This window comes from Lygodium microphyllum, chromosome 22 (genome assembly GCF_053477565.2).
Source record: "Lygodium microphyllum isolate KBCC chromosome 22, Lygodium_microphyllum_v1.1.10, whole genome shotgun sequence".
NCBI lineage: Eukaryota > Viridiplantae > Streptophyta > Polypodiopsida > Schizaeales > Lygodiaceae > Lygodium > Lygodium microphyllum.
Window position 1 is genome coordinate 134,433,465 of NC_141156.1, and position 18,483 is coordinate 134,451,947.

The window sequence follows — 18,483 nt, forward strand, 5'->3', positions numbered from 1 at the left end:
TGCTGTCATACCATACTTGGATAAGATATTTAAGCCATACTGCCTTTGCGATAGCCGTATACCATCATCACATCTTATCACCTCAATACCAAGAAAGTATCTCAACTCACCCAAATCTTTCATCTCAAACTTCTTCTTCAAGAAGTCCTTAACTTCAGCAATCCCATTGTCCCTATCACCTGTAATAATCAAGTCATCCACATAGATGACTATGATGACCAAACCTGCATCTCCCTTTCTCACATAAAGTGAGTGATCAGCATCAGAAATACAAAATCCAATATTGACAAGATACTCTCCAATCTTGTCAGACCATGCTCTAGGTGCTTGCTTCAGGCCATAGAGCGTCTTCTTTAACCCGCACACATATGTGGGATGCTCTAAATCCTCATAACCCGCTGACTGCTCCATATACACTTCTTCTTGCAATTCACCATGCAAGCATGCATTCTTAACATCCATTTACTGCAAACTCCAACCTTTGGTTACTGCCAAGGCAATTACACACCTAACAGTTGCCATCCTAGCAACTGGACTGAATGTCTCTTCATAATCTATGCCATATGTTTGAGCATAGCCTTTTGCAACCAGCCTAGCCTTATACCTGCTAATTGAACCATCTGCATTATGCTTGACTTTGTAAACCCACTTACAGCCAATAGCTTTCTTACCCTTAGGTAAAGGTACCAAATCTCAAGTCTTATTGGCCTCTAATGCAGTCATCACTGCCCTCCTGCTACACCGCGAAGGGCGTCTCAATCTGAGACAATGCACTCTTGCACTTTCCGGCTGTGCTACCTGTAGAGACTTGCTCCCAAAACAGAAAAATGAAAGCAACACTGGTCCTCTTACCTGAACACCGCGAACTTGGTTTGCTTTCTTGAGCTCCTTACCACGAACAAGGCTCTGATACCATGTCAAGATTGTGGGAGACAAGGAAGGAGTCTCACTTGTAGCTTTCTTGCTTGCACAATGGGGGAATACACACAAAGGTGGAGGCTGAAAACAGTTTTCCTCTTCTTAGTTGTGTAAGCCAAAGAGAACTCACATACAAAGAAATAGAAGAACCCTATATATGGATCTCAAACCAAACTCAACTAACTAAGGTGGCATACTAACTGAACCACAAACTAGAGTAGATAAGGATAGCTGTCATCTAGCTATTATTCATGGGCGGTGTACCAACCGCATCTACAACTAACAAGTCGGTGACATAAATGCACAACGGTCACCTTGGCATATCACGAGTGGAGCTCGATATCTCAACAGTAAGGACATACAGGTCTTTAGATACACAGATGTAGATTGGGCTGGTAGCATATCAAACAGAAGATCTACAAGTGGATTCATGTTTTCCCTTGGTAGTGCAGTAGTTACATGGAGTAGCAAAAAGCAACCTACAGTTGCTTTATCAAGTATAGAGGCTGAGTAGAGAGGTGCTACTATGGCAGCATATGAGGTGGTATGGTTGCAAAAGTTATTAGGTGATTTGGACGTGCAGGAAGATGGTCCAGTTGTCATTCACTGTGACAACATGAGCAGCATACAGCTAACTAGGAATCCAGTGTTCCATGCTAGGACAAAACACATTGAGGTGCACTACCACTTTGTGAGAGAGAAGGTACTTGCAGGAGAGATTGACTTGGTATATGTCAGCACACAGGATCAGATAGCTGACATTTTCACAAAGGCATTGGGTGCAAAGAAGCTTCAAAAGTTTCGAAGCTTACTTGGAGTTGCAGAGATAGAGTTGAGCTTGAGGGGGAGTGTTGAGATGGCAAGCTCAACACGTGCGGATATTGATGAGGGACCACCTGGCTAGATGGGTCTGCACATCTACACTTAGCACATTGGTGGTCATTATGATACTCACATGGCCACTGACTTATCACTTATTATATTTAGTTTGTTACACCTACCTACATCTAGCAAAGACATAGCGCCAGTCGATTAGTGTAGTTAGTTATGCATTGTTTGACTTAGTAGGCCACTTCCCTTTATGTGGTATCTTATCTATACTTTGTGTACATTGTATAGTGTGTGGAAGAAGAAGAAAAAACCAGCGAGAAAACGTCTTGGCATCCATCTCTCTTCTTGTGTTCTTGAGTGATCTTCCTCTTGTGTATACAGTGTGTGTTTGGCATAGCAGCTCAAGCAAGTCCCCCCACCACGCGATTCTTGACATTTAGGAGCAAGGTCCACTAGAAAATAGGGTCAAAGGGTGTGAAGAATCAAACACAATGATAATTCTATACAACATGAAAAAACTTGAACTCAAGTTTATCACAATCAACTCTAAGCATCTCAATGGAGATGCAAAGAAGTTTCTATTTTGGCAATGGGTGTATTCACAAGAAGCAAATGTGATTTTGGTGCAAGAATATAAAATGCATCAAGTAAGTAGCAATCATTTTAAATACACGGATTATTATTGCTTTATTGGTGGGGTTGGTGGTAGTGAATCTAGCTACATGACAATTGTAAAAACATGTAGGAATCCTAAGTTAGTCTTTAACGCTCAAGATGGTAGATTACTAGAAGTATCACTCGAATGGGAAGATGATGTCCTAAATACCATCAACATTTATGGGTATAATGATCCTTGACTCAAGAAGAAACCATGGAACATGCTTTCAAATATATACTATAACAAAATCTTACTTGGTGGTGATTTTAATATGGTATCACAAGGCTAGGATGCCTCCACTGAGGCCTCCCTAATCCATGGAGATGAACTAGAGAAGTGGGTGAATGATAAACACCATCTCAATTGCTTGATATGCATGACTATGTTGGCAGGAAAGGAGATGATTCATGTATAACTTCATGAGCACCCCTAGTTATTGGGCCAAGCTTAATAGATGGTATAGTTCAAAGGATGGAATTTGGATTCATGCAATGGTGGAATTAAAATTTGATCATAATTGTCTTTTGTCCAATCATCTCTTGGTTGTGCTAAATTTGCATTCGTTTGAGCTAAAGAGACCAAGTGGACAACATAAGGATCTTCTAAAACAATCCAACAATGCATCACACTTTAAGGTATCTAGCTATGTGAATAAGATCTAAACTTAGTTGCCTTTTAAGAGTATTCAAAGTACAATTATGCTTTCCTGGAATCATCATGTCATCCATATATAAGACCAGCACAATAAGGCTTCCATCATCACCCTTTTTAGTGTATAAGCAGTGATCTACATGACTGCGTTTAAATTCATGGCTAAGCATCAAGGTATCAAACTTTTTATACCACTATCTAAGGGCTTCTTTCAGCCCATATAAGATATGTTTCAACTTACAAACCAAATGCTCTTTCCCTAGAATAGAAAAACATTTGGGCTATTTCATGTATAGCTCTTCATCCATGTCACCATGAAGAAAAATAGTCTTCACATCCATCTGATCCAACTCTAAATCCAAGGATGCAATGAGAGTAAACAAAACACGAAGCGTAGTCATCTTCACCACTGGTGAAAAGACATCTTGGAAGTCTATGCCTTCCTTCTGTGTATAGCCTCTAGCAACCAACCGCGCCTTGTACTTGGGCTTCCCATCAATACATTTCACCTTGTAAATGTAGAAAAACATGGATCTAGAGGATGGAAACTATGGAGGATGGAACACGAAGACAATATTCATGATGACATGGACAAGGACTGACTGTTACTCAAGTGAATTAGCTTCCAAGATGGAAGCTTGGACTCATAAACACAATCTTGAGTATGAGACACAATGACACTAACACTATAGTGAAAGGAAAAAGGACAATGACATTCCATTCAAATGATAAGAAAGTACGGTACTTTATAGGCTCATGTTGGTTCCCTTTTTCTCCACTATGCTTGTGGGATTCATGCATCTCTTCCTAGACTGCTTGCATTTCTCTTGCCCACTGCTCCATACAAAGAGGCATACAAACGGGTGTGATTGCCAAACTCTCAACAACCCTCCTCAATCACAACCAAGAACACACAAAGTATGTAGAGGCTTTAGTGAACAACCACCTACAAAGTGTAGGCACACCACAAACATGGTAATCATCTGGAGGTTGTCGCAAACAAGGCTATGTGTGGACATCAAAAACATGATGGACATCCAAAGGCTGTAACAGAGACTTCACAAAGTGTACAGAGGCTATAGTGACATACATTACATGAGGAGTTTTACAAAGCTTATGAAAGGACCACTAAGGCAAGTTCATACAAGACTTAAAAGAGTCGATTAGAGTAGTAGGAATAGAAGGACTGGTGGGGCTTGTCCTTCTCTTTATGGTCTTCTTCTTCTTCATTTCCATGGTCTTCTTCTTCTTTCACATCTGCAAGGTAGGCAATTTGAGACTTTTTTCAAGCATGACAAAACTTCCCAGTGTGTCATGTTCTTTTGCAGAAGTCACAAACCAAGTGGTCTTTCTTTCACTTGTACTTATTGTTTACATATAGCACTTGTTCATCTCTTGAAGTCTGTGGCTCTTCTTTGCTTCTAATCTTCTTTTCTTCTAATAGAAAGGCCTTAATGTCAACCAATTTAGGGTTTGACATGTTGATTAATGTAGTGGAAACATTACTATATTCAAGAGGAAGACTTTTCAACAAAACAGTAATGCATACATCCTCATTCATCTTTATTTTAATTCTTGCAAGCTGAGTTAAAAGACTTTCCATGTAATTTAAGTGATTTTCCAGAGAGGCAATGCTCTTCATATCAAGTTTGAAGGATTCAATTAACAACCCATATTTAGAGGATTTGGATTGAGCTCCAAACAAGGTTTCCAACTAGTTCCATGTGTCATGAGAGGTTTCACAAGTATCCACATGATGGATGTAGCTGTCATCCAACTCAAGCTTTATGATGGCTTGAGCCTTGTCGTCGCTTTTCTACCAAGCTGTTACAAGAGCAGCATATCGGGGCTTCTTCTCCTAACCATGGTGATTGTCCATAAGCCCTTCTTCATCAGAATAAGCTTTATACGTGTTTGCTAGGTATGAAACCCGACTCTATTAAAGCAACATGTCGATGAGTCTTTTCCCATGACTGAGTGACTGGAACAACAACAAATCAACATCAGGGTTCTTAGGTTTAGGCCAGTAATGAGTTGGCTTTGGACATGTTAAGAGACACAAGCAATGGCAATGTAGTATCAAAAGATGAGCATAGAACAAGCAAATTTAGTAAAATTTCACAATATTTTGCAAAAGTCCCAGATTTCTCAGGTGCAAATGTGTACCCATGTCAGTAAATTTGGCTCAGCTAAGGAAATTTTCACTAATTCATGAAAAGCCCCAAAAATTTCAAAGCCATTGTGCACAATATTTGCAATTTTTAGGTCAAATGTCACTGTTATGCATGAATAGCACCAAAGCTGGGAAAAGCCCCAAATTTTCAGATACAAATGTGTGAACTATGCTTACACACATGAACCCCCATCATTGTAGGGGCCTACTTGCTTTTAAAAAAATTAAAATGACAAATCTGGCTTGAAACTCACTGACGTGACCTGCACCGACCAGTGTGACTTGTCGTGAGATGTCGCATGTTGTCCCATTGGTCAAAACTGACTACCATCTGGTCATGTCAAATGTCACATGTTTGTCACCTGGTCAGGGGGCTATTGTGCTAAGTTGTGGCGGCCTGCTAAAAACATTGTCACGTGCACACACATGAGTTGTCACCTTCCTGTTGAAGTGACGGGACCTCCTGTTTTCTTCGTGCGCGCGAGTTGAAATTAATCTACATGAACCTCGAAAAGTGCACACATCTTAGCTGCAGCTTTGAGACCAATTTAAAGGGATACATGCGCAATGGGAAGAGTGAGAGAATCCTAAGATGAGAGTACCAGATTGTTCCAATACACAATGAATAAAATGTATTTATATGTTAGGGTACAAATAAGGGTGTGTTCACACACATATAACTTTATACACGGAGATGAAGGGACTTTACACCCGAAGGGACTTCACTCCCAACACAATCGAGCCTTTCCAGCCTTAACCAAAACTTATCACCTTCTTTATATTGCACATCCTTCCAACACTTATCCACAACCTCCCTTTGATTCAAGTGAGATCTCAATGCCAATCTGTCCATACACACAATATCCAAATCCCGAACAAACTTATCCACTCTTACCTTTGGTGTGGAAATTTAGGTTGTTCATAAATAAAATCCAAAAAATAATATCAAATGTGCTTTTACTACAAAAGTGTATAAGCACAATTTCTACCAAAGCTAATTCAACCAATTCCAGTAACAAAACCACATAAGAGAATACCATGGATTTAATTTTGAAATCACCAGCACTAAATAAGAATGATGTTATAAGTAATCTCTACCAAAGCTAGTTCAACCATTTCTAGAACAAAAGAACCCAACGAGAGACTAGAAATCACTAGCACTAGATGAGAATAATGCTATAGATATGAGCTATTTTCTTAGTAGATTCAATAAGATGCCACAATAATATTTATAAGAAAATGAAGCAATTGGCATGCATATTCAAGTCATGTTGACTTTCCAAACCAGTAAGTGAATATAAGAGCTTGAAAAAGTTATCCTAGAGGTGCATTGCTTGGCAAGGATCAAGTTTTGGTCTTGATATCATCTTTGAAAAGTTGCACTTGTGAGAGAACAAATTGTTGTTGAAATGTTACTACTATAAGAGACAAAAAATGAGAAAAGTCTTTATATATGGAGACTTATATGTACTATCTTTTCACAGACCATCCATTGATGCCTCAATGTCTTCTTGAGATCGCCAAAATCAATATAGACAAATTCCTCCATCTCCACATAAGAAAGTGAATGATGTTTTCCTGTGACCTTTCTGTTGGATTTTCTGAGTCCAAAGTTATTTTTGTTCCACCAAAAATCCCTCTTTGATAGAAAGAAACAGGGATACCATCACTACCTCTAGTTTTCTACATAGTTATGCTAGATCCTAACCCTTAGTTTCTGTACGAATTTCTAAAGATTATTTTAATATACAAAGAAAGAGACATACCTCCACTACATTTAGGTTTCTACATATTATTTTGAATAAAACAAAAGATTTTAAATCTTGATGAGTTTGCCAAAAGAAAGCTATGCCTAAACCCAATCAGAGCACTAGTCATTTTCCATGAATTCTTTCATGGGCTCTAGCCGAAAATGAGATTTCACCTAAACCCAACTATGGGCAACATGTATGGGGATTAACTTGATTATGGATGGTAGGCATAAAAATAAAATAAATCAAGTTGAGACCTTTTTCTATCTTTGACAAAGAAAGGGATTGCCTAGTGCACTCAAGGAGTCAAGGAATGGGGGGTTCGACCATTATGTCAAGCTACAAAAAACTTAATAATTTTGGCAAGTGAAGGTGCCAACTCATGCACACCAAATAGGTGCCAAACAGGGTGGCATGTGGAAGAGCACAATCGCAAGCTTGTCATGTGGCAAGAAACTATCTTCCTATCTCAAGTTCTTCAAGGTTAGATAACAAATGCCAATGGAAGATGAGAGGTCTTTAATGGGATACTGTATCCAAAAGAGAATAGAAAAGCCAAGTCTCTAATCCAACTAGAAGAATGATAGGGTGGAGCTATCAAAGGCACCAAAAAGCTAGCATCATGTTTATTGTTGGTATAAACATTACTATCAAACTTTGGTGGTGAGTCATGGAGAGCGAAATACATAGTTTCTACAATCTTGGAGAGAAACAATTTGAGAGAGACAAGGCACAATAGAATGCAAGCCTGCAAACAAAGTGCATTTAATGCAAACATGTTCAATTGTTTTTGTTTCTTTTTTATTTTATGCACAATATGCAAGAGATGTCGAGACAATTGCTAGGGAATCTATTAAAACGACCTGGGATAGTGTCACATTTTATGCTAATCAACATCCTACTCCTAGAGACCTCCAAGAAGGCATGTGGAATTACCTTAAAGCCCCAGAGAGGACTCTAATTCAACGACTACTAGCAAGTGCTATAAATGAGTGAATGAGTGAGTGAAACACAGAAAATCTACAATGAAGAATGGTGTATAAGGATGCAGATATATACATGGGTGCAAAGAGAATGCATGTATATGTCTCCATCTCGAAGATCTCTCTCCGTGAACCCCGAGGGCAGTCTCCACGGTCTGCATCCTGAAAACTCAGAGCACAGCTATGAAAGAGTGTGGAAACCAGGGCCAATAAATAGGCCACTAATGATGCATAAAAATAATGTAGGTCGGTTGCATTAAAGCAACCAACTAGACAAAACTATCCAACTTGCCCCGTGAACCCAAAGGGCAGTCTCCACGGTCTGCAGCCTGAAAACTCAAAGCACAACTATGAAAGAGTGTGGAAACCCAGGCCAATAAATAGGCCACTAATGATGCATAAAAATAATGCAAGTCGGTTGCATTAAAGCAACCAACTAGACAAAAATGCCCAACCAACTCGGCATGCTGCAACTATTCGACCTGCCCCTGCCACAAGTCCTATTGCGTCAACTGCCTACCCTCTTGCCACATGGATTGCCTACTACACTTGCACCTGCTTGTCCAATGAATGTCAATCTCGAACACCCCCTCTCAAATTGTGGACATGGTAGAAGGCTAGGGGATCTAGAGTGCTATCAAAGTAAAGCCTAAGGAAGCCCCTTTGTAAAAAAAGACTACAAGGTTGTCATCGGTCTTGCAGTAGACCATGGCAACAATCTCATCTAGAATCTTCTCCCGAATGAAATGGTACTAGATCTCAATATGCTTCGTCCAATCATGAAACATAGGGTTCCTGGCCAAGTCAATGCAACTCTCATTATCGCATTGAAGAACCATAGGACCTCTCTGCAAATAGCCAAGCTCCTCCAAGAGCCTACCAAGCCACACTGTCTTACATGTAGTAGAAGGTGCCACCCAATACTCTGCCTTAGTCAAAGATAGGGCAACTATGGGTTGTTTCTTGCTACTCCATAAATAGCACCAACACCCAAGGCAAAGCAATAACCTATCGTGGACCTTCAATGATCCACATCGCTAGCCTAATCAAAATCACTCCATCCTATAAGGACCAAGTCTATAGCACCTATACCTACTAGATAATAGATCCCAAGATCAAGAATCCCCTATAGAAACTGCAAAATCCTTTGAGCAGCTTGCCAATGCACCATCTTGGGTTCACTCATGAGCCTAGCCAACACACCTACAACATAACATAAGTGAACATGAGTATTGAGAAGCCAAATCAAGGAGCCAATCAACTACCTATAATAGGTAGCATCTGCCAAAGGAGAATCAGAATGAGCTATAGCCTTCCAATTTGGGTCCATAAGAGTCGTAAGAGACTTGCATCCCTCCATCTCACATGTAGTCAAGAGCTCTTGTACATACTGTTGTTGGGAAATAAAGATCCCCCTTCAAGTCTGATAGATCTCATGACCTAGGAAGAAATGAAGTCCCATATCTATCATCTCAAACTTCTCATGAAGTGCTACCTTCGTTTGCTCAACAATCTGAGTATGGTCACTTGTCACAATCAAGTCATCCACATAAAGGACAAACAACACACGACCTCCACCTGAGGTGTGAACGTAAAGCTGGGGGTCGGCCTAGGAACATCGATACCCCAATTTCTCTAGGAGAAACAAGTCAATCTTCTCATTCCAAGCACAGGGAACCTGCTTAAGGCCATAGAGAGCCTTTCTCAACCTATACACCTTACCACCATTACAAGAACCAAAGCCTGGAGGCTATTCAACATAGATCTCCTCCTTCAACTCCCCATTCAAGAAGGCAAACTTCACATCCAGCTTATATACTAACCATCTCCTATGGCTAGCCAAGGCAAGAACTATAGGAATAGTAGCCATCCAAATTGTAGGTGCAAAAGTATCATGGAAATCAATGCATGGGCACTGTGCAAAACCTTTAGCAACAAGGCGGATCTTGTGCTTGTCCAATGTGCCATCACTGCGGTACTTGGTCTTAACTTCAATGATCTTCGTATGAGGAGGCTTCGGCACAAGGTACCAAGTTCCATTCCTCTCAAATCAACTCCAACTCTTGCTCCATCGCTCACCGCCAATGATCATGTTGTAAAACCTCCTTTATAGAAGTGGGCTCTCGATTTTGCATGACCCGAGTCATTAAACAGTAATTAGTGTACACAAGCTCAGTATGGTGTGTAATTAGTGTACATAAGCTCAGTATGGTGTGTCTGGTTCCTCCAAGAGCACTACAGGCCATCTTGTGGGCTACCACTCCTCAAGGACCCCCTCAATCCTTGCATCACGAAGAGTGTCACGAGCCCAATGCGGAAGCTGAATCTCGCTTCGTCGCTCACCATCTGCTGAAGTTTTTGGAAGGTCCAGTGACGACTAGGATGCAATCAGTGAATCCGTTGGGCTAAGAACTAAGCTCCTCAATCGAGGATGAGTCCTCAACAGGCACAAGCTCCAAAGGAATAGTCACTGGCGCCCAGCTATCATCGGGATCTCCAAGAACAAGCTATTCATCACCCCCCTCTAGGTCTAGAACTTCCACCAACCGAACATCACATCTTGTGTAGACATCCTGCATGACAATATCGTACAATTGATAGCCTTGAGACTGTGAGTTATAGCCCACAAACACCTATCTTTTGGAAACTGCTTTAAATTTGTCACGCTGTGTTTTTGGGATGTGAACATAGGCATCACACCTAAGAACCATAAAATAAGAAACATCTAGCTTAGACCCAAAGTATGCCTTATAAGGGGTTATGCCAACAACAGTGGAAGTAGGGGATTGATTAAGGATGTCAACTGCAATAGCCACAGCCTCAGCCTATAAACACTGAGGTGTCTGACGATGCTCCATCATCGTACGGACCATCTCAATCACACTGCAATTCTTCCACTCCAATATGCCATACTCTTGAGGGGTGTTTGTATTGGCAAACTCCAGGTGAATACCATGATCTGCACAAAAATGAGCAAGCTCATTAAAAACAAATTTTTCACCCTTATTCGATCGTAAGGTCTTCAATTTTTGGCCCGATCGGTTCTCCTCAAAAAGCAACCAATCCATAAAGAGAGAAAGCCTCCGACTTCGGCTTCAAGAAATAAGCCCATGTCATCCTATTGTAATCATCCATAATTAGCATGAAATACAAGCTCTCTCTACGGTATTCCATCCTCATCGATCCACAAAGATCGATAGAAACAAGCTCCAAGGGTGTCGAAGATCGCCTCGAAGCCTTACTAGGAATAGCATCATGAGTTTACTTCCCACAGATGCAAGATACACAAGGTTGTTGGCCCACCACAATATCCGACAAAGCTGTCCCTTAGACACCTTCTGAAGATAATCATAGTTAAGGTGGCCAAACCAAGCATGCCAAAAAGCTCGAACTGAGTTTGAGAGGTAAGAAGAAAAGAAATCAAGGCAGAAGAAGACCGAAACGTATAGACTCCATTCTCCTCCTATCCTGAAGAAAGAACCTTGTCTCGATCCACGAACAAGAATCCAAAAAAAATCCACATCAAATTCGACCACAAGGTTGAGGGCACAAATCTTATGCACCGAAAGTAGATGGTAGCCCAAGGTCGGCACATAAAGCACCTCAAATGTATGGACACTACCTCACCCGCTCATCCCTAAATAGGAACAAACAAACTATCACCAACGAGAATCTAGCCATGCAAAGGCTACAAATGAGCAATACCACTGAGAAGGGCAATCCTTCTTCCAATGACCTGTCTTGCCACAAATGTGACAAGTGGACTCCTTTTCCTTATCATTCCTGGATTGGTCCTCCTCTTTTTTCTTTTGGTTCAGCCCCTTCTTCCGAGAGAACTGACCAACCAAGGCCTCAGATGCAAAAGCATTGGCCCCTTTCAACTACTCCTCTTGGTCCAAGACCATTGGAACCAACTCCTTCCACCGTAGAGTCTCAGAATGCCCTAAAGCAATCAAGGCAGAATAAAAGCCATTGAAACGGGGTGGTAACTATGAAAGAAGAGTTATTGCCATGTCTTCAAAAGTGATCACCTTTCCTACATTTTGGACCTACATCTGAAGCTACCTCAGCTTGTTAATATGCTCCCACATAGAAGATGACTTGTTGACAGTCATGGTCCATATCTACACTTCTAAAGAAACTCATTTCATGACAATCATATGATTGTACATCTGATCAAGCTCTCGCCATATCTCCCAGACGCTACTATCAAATGCTCAATACGAAACGAGTGAATGCAAGCATTGAGTTTGTCCCAATGTGCGTAAGCCTCTGCCAACTCCATCTATTCACGAGAAGAGAATCTGGACTCATCTTGCGAAGAAAGACAATGAATAGCCTTCATAACAAGCTCCCCCAAATGATAGAAGTCCAAAATTGCAAACATCATAACCTGCAGATGCGATAGTTCTCGCCATCAAACTTTTGATCTAATGGAAGAGCCAGTAACACGAGCACCTTCTGATCCATGATCATGAAACTGACTCAGTCTCAAAAGACATCTTTACCTACAATGCCTGCACAAACATAAAGAATAGCCCCCTCTAACTGTGTGAATGCAACCTACTAGGGCTCTTCCCACTCGTTCCACTCCTTCACCTACCAAAGGCGAGGAAAAGGTAAAATCTACACTTGAAGGCCCAAAACGCAACCTTCTTCCTTCTCTAACAACAAAAACCATCAACAACTTCAACAAACCTTCTCCTTTCTCACACGCCCACGCTCACCTCGGCCTTGTTCTAATGCACAAGCCTTTCTGCTTACCCTTGAATGCTAAAAACGCAACCTTGTGCTGCGGTGAAATCTCCTCTTTAAGTAGGTTCATCCCACCTTTGGTCAGTCCTTCAATGCTCTAATACCATGTCAAAGTGAAGTAGTATGGAAGCGAATGACCAAGACAAAGTGAACAAAGAGAGCAGAGAGGAAAGAGAAAGAGAGTGAAACGTAAAAAATTTACAATGAAAAATGCTATATAAGTATTTAGATATATACATGGGTGCAAAGAGAATGTCTGCGTATATCTCCACCTCAAAGAACTCACTCTACTATGTATATCTCCACCTCAAAGAACTCACTCTACATGAACCCCGAGGGCAATCTCCGTGGTCTACAACCTAAAAACTCAAAGAGCACAACTATGAAAGAGTGGAAATTGGGGCCAATAAATAGACCACTAATGATGCATAAAAATAATGCAAGTCGATTGCATTAAATGCAACCAACTAGACAAAATTGTCTGACCTACAATCCAACCTGCTGCAACTGTCCGACCTGCCCCTATCACGTGTCCTACTGCGTCAGCTACCTGCACTCCTGCCACGTGGGCTCCCTACTACACCTGCCTGCATATATATACATGAGTGCAAAAAGAATATCTGCATGTCTCCACCTCCAAGATCTCTCTCTCCATGGACCCCAAGGGCAACTATGAGTGTGTGGAAACTGGGGCCAATCAATAGGCCGCTAATGATGCATACAAATAATGCAAGTTGGTTGTATTAAATGCAACCGATTGGACAAAACTATCCAACCAGCTGAAATCCAATTTACTGCAGTTGTTCAACCTACCCTTGCCACGTGCCCTGTTGTGTCTCCCGCCACATGGACTGCCTGCTTAAAATTGCACATGCCTGTCCAAGAAATGTCAATCTCTAACACCCCCTCTCAAATCCTAGACAATACAAAAAGCTAAGGGATCTGGAGTATTATCGAAGTAAAGCCTGAGGAAGCACATTCTACACAAATAATCGAAAGCAAGTGAGGGAGAGCATAGCACACACACAAAGGTAAAAATGCAAGACTACAAGAACTCAAGAAAAAGAAGGGCAATGAAATCCACAAGTATGAGATGTACAGTGTAGTATTACCACGGTACTAACACAATGATGATCAACAACAATAACAATGCCTCTTGTTCCCCTTTCTCCAAAGATGCAAGACATTGCAAAACAACAAATGAGAGTGGAGTGGAGCCTATATATAGAAGCCTTACGATGAGACCATAGACAACCTCAAGACAAGATCCTTGACAACTGAACCCACCCTAAAAGAGTCACATAACTGCCTCTAAATGGAATCCGACTAAAGACTATCAAAGTGCTTAAAGCCCAAGACACATACTAAACTAACACCACAAAGGCTTTAGAAACATCAACTGATATCACCCCTTGGGAGGGCTTTGCTAGTAATACAATGTATTAAGATTCTTTTTATTGTTTTCATATCCATTAAAAACATGGGAGCCCTAACACAATTCTTGTTTTCCATAAGGCTGAGCATGAAACCCTTTCACCATCAACTGTTGGCAGCTTCTCTTGTGGTTCAAGGTGATGGTCATGGTCATGGTGACAGCAATAGTGACAATGTCAACAATGTGATGACGGTGACAACAATGACAGCAAGCATTGCCAATGACAACAACATTGACAACGACGATCATCATGATGATGACAATGAGACAAGAAGATAATGACAAAAGTTGAGTATCTATCATTTTATTAATTTCGTTTATCCTACTAGTTATTAGATACAACCTCAGAAGCAAGATGACCAAAGTGCATGACAGTGACCACAATGACAGCAAGCATTGCCAATGACAACAACATTGACAACGATGATCATTATGATGATGACAATGAGACAAGAAGATAATGACAAAAGTTGAGTATCTATCATTTTCTTAATTTCGTTTATCCAACTAGTTATTAGATACAACCTCAGAAGCAAGATGACCAAAGTGCATCTCTTTCTTAGTATATACGTTTTCTTCATTGAAAAAAACAAAAACTTGGCATACAACAAGACCTCAGACTTCATTGAGCCTAAACAGAACAGATCTTTTATTCATCAAAAAACTCCACATCTTTAGAAAATCTCCTTGCCAAAACAGAAAGACTACTGGAACATATGCAAACTTAAGTGAGATGAGTCACAACACAGATGTGGTTGAAGCAGACTTGAGCTTGCTAATAAGAAGTGTTCGACAACCTCCTCGCCCTCACCTTGCCAAGCAAACAGCAAACATCATATTGCAAACAGCAAACATCATATTGCAAACAACGAACATTTTACTTTAAGAAATACCCCTCCCCAACACCCAACAAGCTTCAGACTGAAGCCCATAGTTCACCAGTTGAAGAATACTTGATACATGACTAAAACAAGAATAGGATCTGAACTGACCCTGGATTAGACAAAGCAACCTCCAAAGTCCCTTAGGCAGCACATGATGTGTTAAGTTACAAAAGTTTTGCAGGCTCAAGTAGCAAAGCCAAAGCACATTGTCGAGGGAAAAACAGTGAGGTGTATGTCCATGCCCGTTAATTGATCTAAACCCTGTCCTCAGCAGATAAGTTAATATGGTTTTGCCTTCTAGACCCCAGACAACTGTAAGCTTACCTATAATTTCCTACAAAAACGAGTCCTTATACTGCACTCTTTACAACTCTCAACCACTGTGATGTTTCTCATTTGCCACCCAGTGTAGGAAACTGACCAGGATCCTCAATGCGAGGAGCCAAGTCTTGCCGAGCAGTATCAAAATTACCTCCAAAGCCACCTCTAAATCCACCACGGTCACCACGTCCACGCCCACGCCCCCGCCTGTTCGCAGGAGTATACTCTCCACCTTCTGATGACCTCAAGAACTCATTGATGCTCACACTCTTAACAGAATCAAGAAAATGTATAAGGCACATGAAATATTAGAGCATGAAGATACTTAAAACTGAACTTCTTAAAAACACATTATTACCTTTCTTGCTTTTTCTTCCTTATCATGTACCTCTTTCTTCTTTCCTTTATCTTTTTCAGTAGCCTGAAAAACAAACGCAAGGCCAGCTACTCAAAAACTTGGAGAACAGTCTGCAATAACCATAATAAAGTGCATTCAAAGTTAATCTGAATAACTGGGTGGTACAAGCAACAATGCCATGCATAAAAGTGGGCCAAACAGGAGGTTTAAGGTGTTATGTAATATTCATTTGCAGCTACATAGACTTAGTCAACTGAGAATGGGCATAGCAGCTTTACAAATGAGCCATCATCTTGTTTCTTCTCAAGGCGTTCCATTCTCTCAAATTCCTTGTCTATTACAACTTTCCTTTCCTCTGTTCTCATTGACTGCAAATTCTTCCTCTTCTCATCTCGAATTTTATAAAATTCTTCCAAAAGCATTTCCTGCAACCAAAACACATCATATGCTATGGTGTGTGAATAAAGTAAGATTGCACAAGCCTTAACGGTGTGTAAATAAAATAAGACAACAGAAGACCTAAGATAGTTACTTTGTCCTCCTCGTCTTCCTTCTTCTCCTCGGTTGTTCCAGGTTCTGCTTTAGTGTCTTGTGCAGGCTGTTTTTCTGCTATATCAGTTGCCTCCTCTTCTACTCTCTTTGGCTCCACCTCTCTATGAATCAAGCAAACCATTGTTATGTAATTCTAACCTTCAACAGGTAGAGAAATGTTTTTGAAAAAAAATTACTCACCGGCTTGCACCTTGGTCAGCTTCATCACCCCAGTTTCCACTAGCATCATCATCTTTTTTGAAACCATTCCTGAAGAGGAATAGATCATGAATTGCAGTTTGACTGCCAAAGAGAGAAAAAATAGCTGAATGATAACTAACGACTGAATAAAGCACTTACCCTCGACCAGACCCATAGTTCCCTTGCTGTTCTTGGGCAGCTGTAGAAGACACATAGCCACGTTGATAACCACCAAAGCCTTCACCATAACCACGACCCCGACCACGACCTCGTCCACGGCCTCTACTACCTTCAAAGTACTGGCCACCTTCTCCATCCTCCCAATTAGAGCCAGTGCCTCGTCCTCCATATCCACCCCTACGTCCCCTTGCTCGTTGACCAGTGTTTCCTTCACGATTGTAGCCTTCACCTTGATCATTAGAATATCGATCACCTTGCAAGCGTCCTGATTGAGAGTAGGCTGGGTCTGTGTTGTTATAGGCACCGCGAACTCCTCCACGACCTCCTCTACCCCTACCCCTATCACCTTCATTTTGAGAAAATCTTGTCTCCCTCACTTCAAAATAAGACCAATCAGGCAAACACAACAGAGCATAATGTCAAACAAAATAAGAACGGTACAGCATATGCGAAATAGTGATAAGCTTATACCAGACAAGCACAATTGATATCTCTCTGCATGCATATAAGTCAAGTAGGTAATCCAGTAGCAGTAGAGACTGCCTTAAAACAATAATTGAGCGAGATAAAAAGCAAGGAGAAGCAGTGATTAATCGAATTGGAAGCACTAGTCAGATAGCCAGCTGATTGGAAACCTCTTCATTCACCTGCAGAATATGCAATAGAATAATTGGAAACGTCTCCTCCAAGAAGATCTTGCAAAATTACACCTACTGGTCATCAGTGTCCTATCCTAGCCTTAATAAATATCATATTGGCTCTTATAAGGAGCTTCTGACAGATGATCTTCAGAAACGCAAGAAAGGCTATTGGTGTCAAGTTCTAACATCATGTTGGCCCTTATTAGGAGCTTCTGAACAGATGGCCTTCAGAAACGGAAGAACGGCATCTTCAAACTAGCGCAAGTAGCAAAAGGCTGCTCGTTGAACTCTCTTTCCCACTGAGTTACGGCAAATGCAATCTAAAACCTCAGGTACAAACCTTATCATCCTAAGCGCTTACAACGACAATGTGATATCACAATTACTCATGTTCGGTCCCTGCATCATAAAACTCGAGCAGACATGCAGACAGAACAGGGAATCGTATCCATACCTGCTTGAGCGGGAGGCACTGGCTTGGACGGGAGTTTCGCCGGAGCCTGTTGTTGTGCCGCCTGCTGCTGCTGCTGCTGCTTCTTAGCGTTGGCCACTGCACGCTCGAGGACAGCCGAGGCATCGGCCTCCTCGTCGCCGAGTAATTCGAAGGGGTTCTGCGTCGCCATGGGGCGATCTCCTACTGAAGCTGCGGTGGTGACGACGGCAGGGGCCAATAGAGGCCGCAGGGCGCCCTGGCGTGGGGCGGGGCTAGGTCGTGACCAGCAAGGGGGCGAGGGAGGCCAACAGGAGAGCCATGGTACTATGGTAGCAAGAGATCGCGAGGGAATGGTGGCCGATCAGAAGAAGAAGAATGAGACCGCGTCAGGGTTTGTCCGCGAGATCAACGAGAGAGAGAGAGAGAGAGAGAGGGGGGAGAAGACGGGCCTAAAACATTTGCTTTAGTGAGCAAAAGAGAGCTGAAGTAGACGCCTCCTTGGTGGTAAAATTTGTTTGCCACTAAACGTCCTTTAGTTCGTTAACGTAATACCTTAGCTTTAGTCTTTTCTTGTTGATGCGGTAAGCACGGATAGATTAACTATGTATAACATCTCCAACAAGATGAGTTCACCCTTTATTACCTTTCGATGATGTTAGATGCAATAATAGGCTCGAGGTGACTGGTGCTGTCGTGGCTCAAGTCAAGGATTATATGTACTAGGCGCTCCGTGCCTAGACTCGTCCCCACTATTTTTGCGGGGGGCGAGTGCTAGACGC

At 41.5% G+C, this 18,483-nt stretch overlaps 1 protein-coding gene across 1 annotated transcript; it reads right to left on the bottom strand.

Annotated features, from left to right (window-relative positions):
• Positions 1-15,077: 15,077 nt before the first annotated feature.
• LOC148017647 (RGG repeats nuclear RNA binding protein A-like) lies at positions 15,078-18,159 on the bottom strand. Its single transcript, XM_087663147.1, has 7 exons — positions 17,726-18,159; positions 16,610-17,006; positions 16,451-16,519; positions 16,251-16,371; positions 15,997-16,143; positions 15,719-15,781; positions 15,078-15,629 (listed from the first exon to the last, which is right to left on the bottom strand). Exons 1-7 carry the CDS (start codon positions 17,892-17,894, stop codon positions 15,432-15,434), a joined length of 1,164 nt encoding a protein of 387 aa, XP_087519273.1. The 5' UTR covers positions 17,895-18,159; the 3' UTR covers positions 15,078-15,431.
• Between the last annotated feature and the right edge of the window lie 324 nt (positions 18,160-18,483).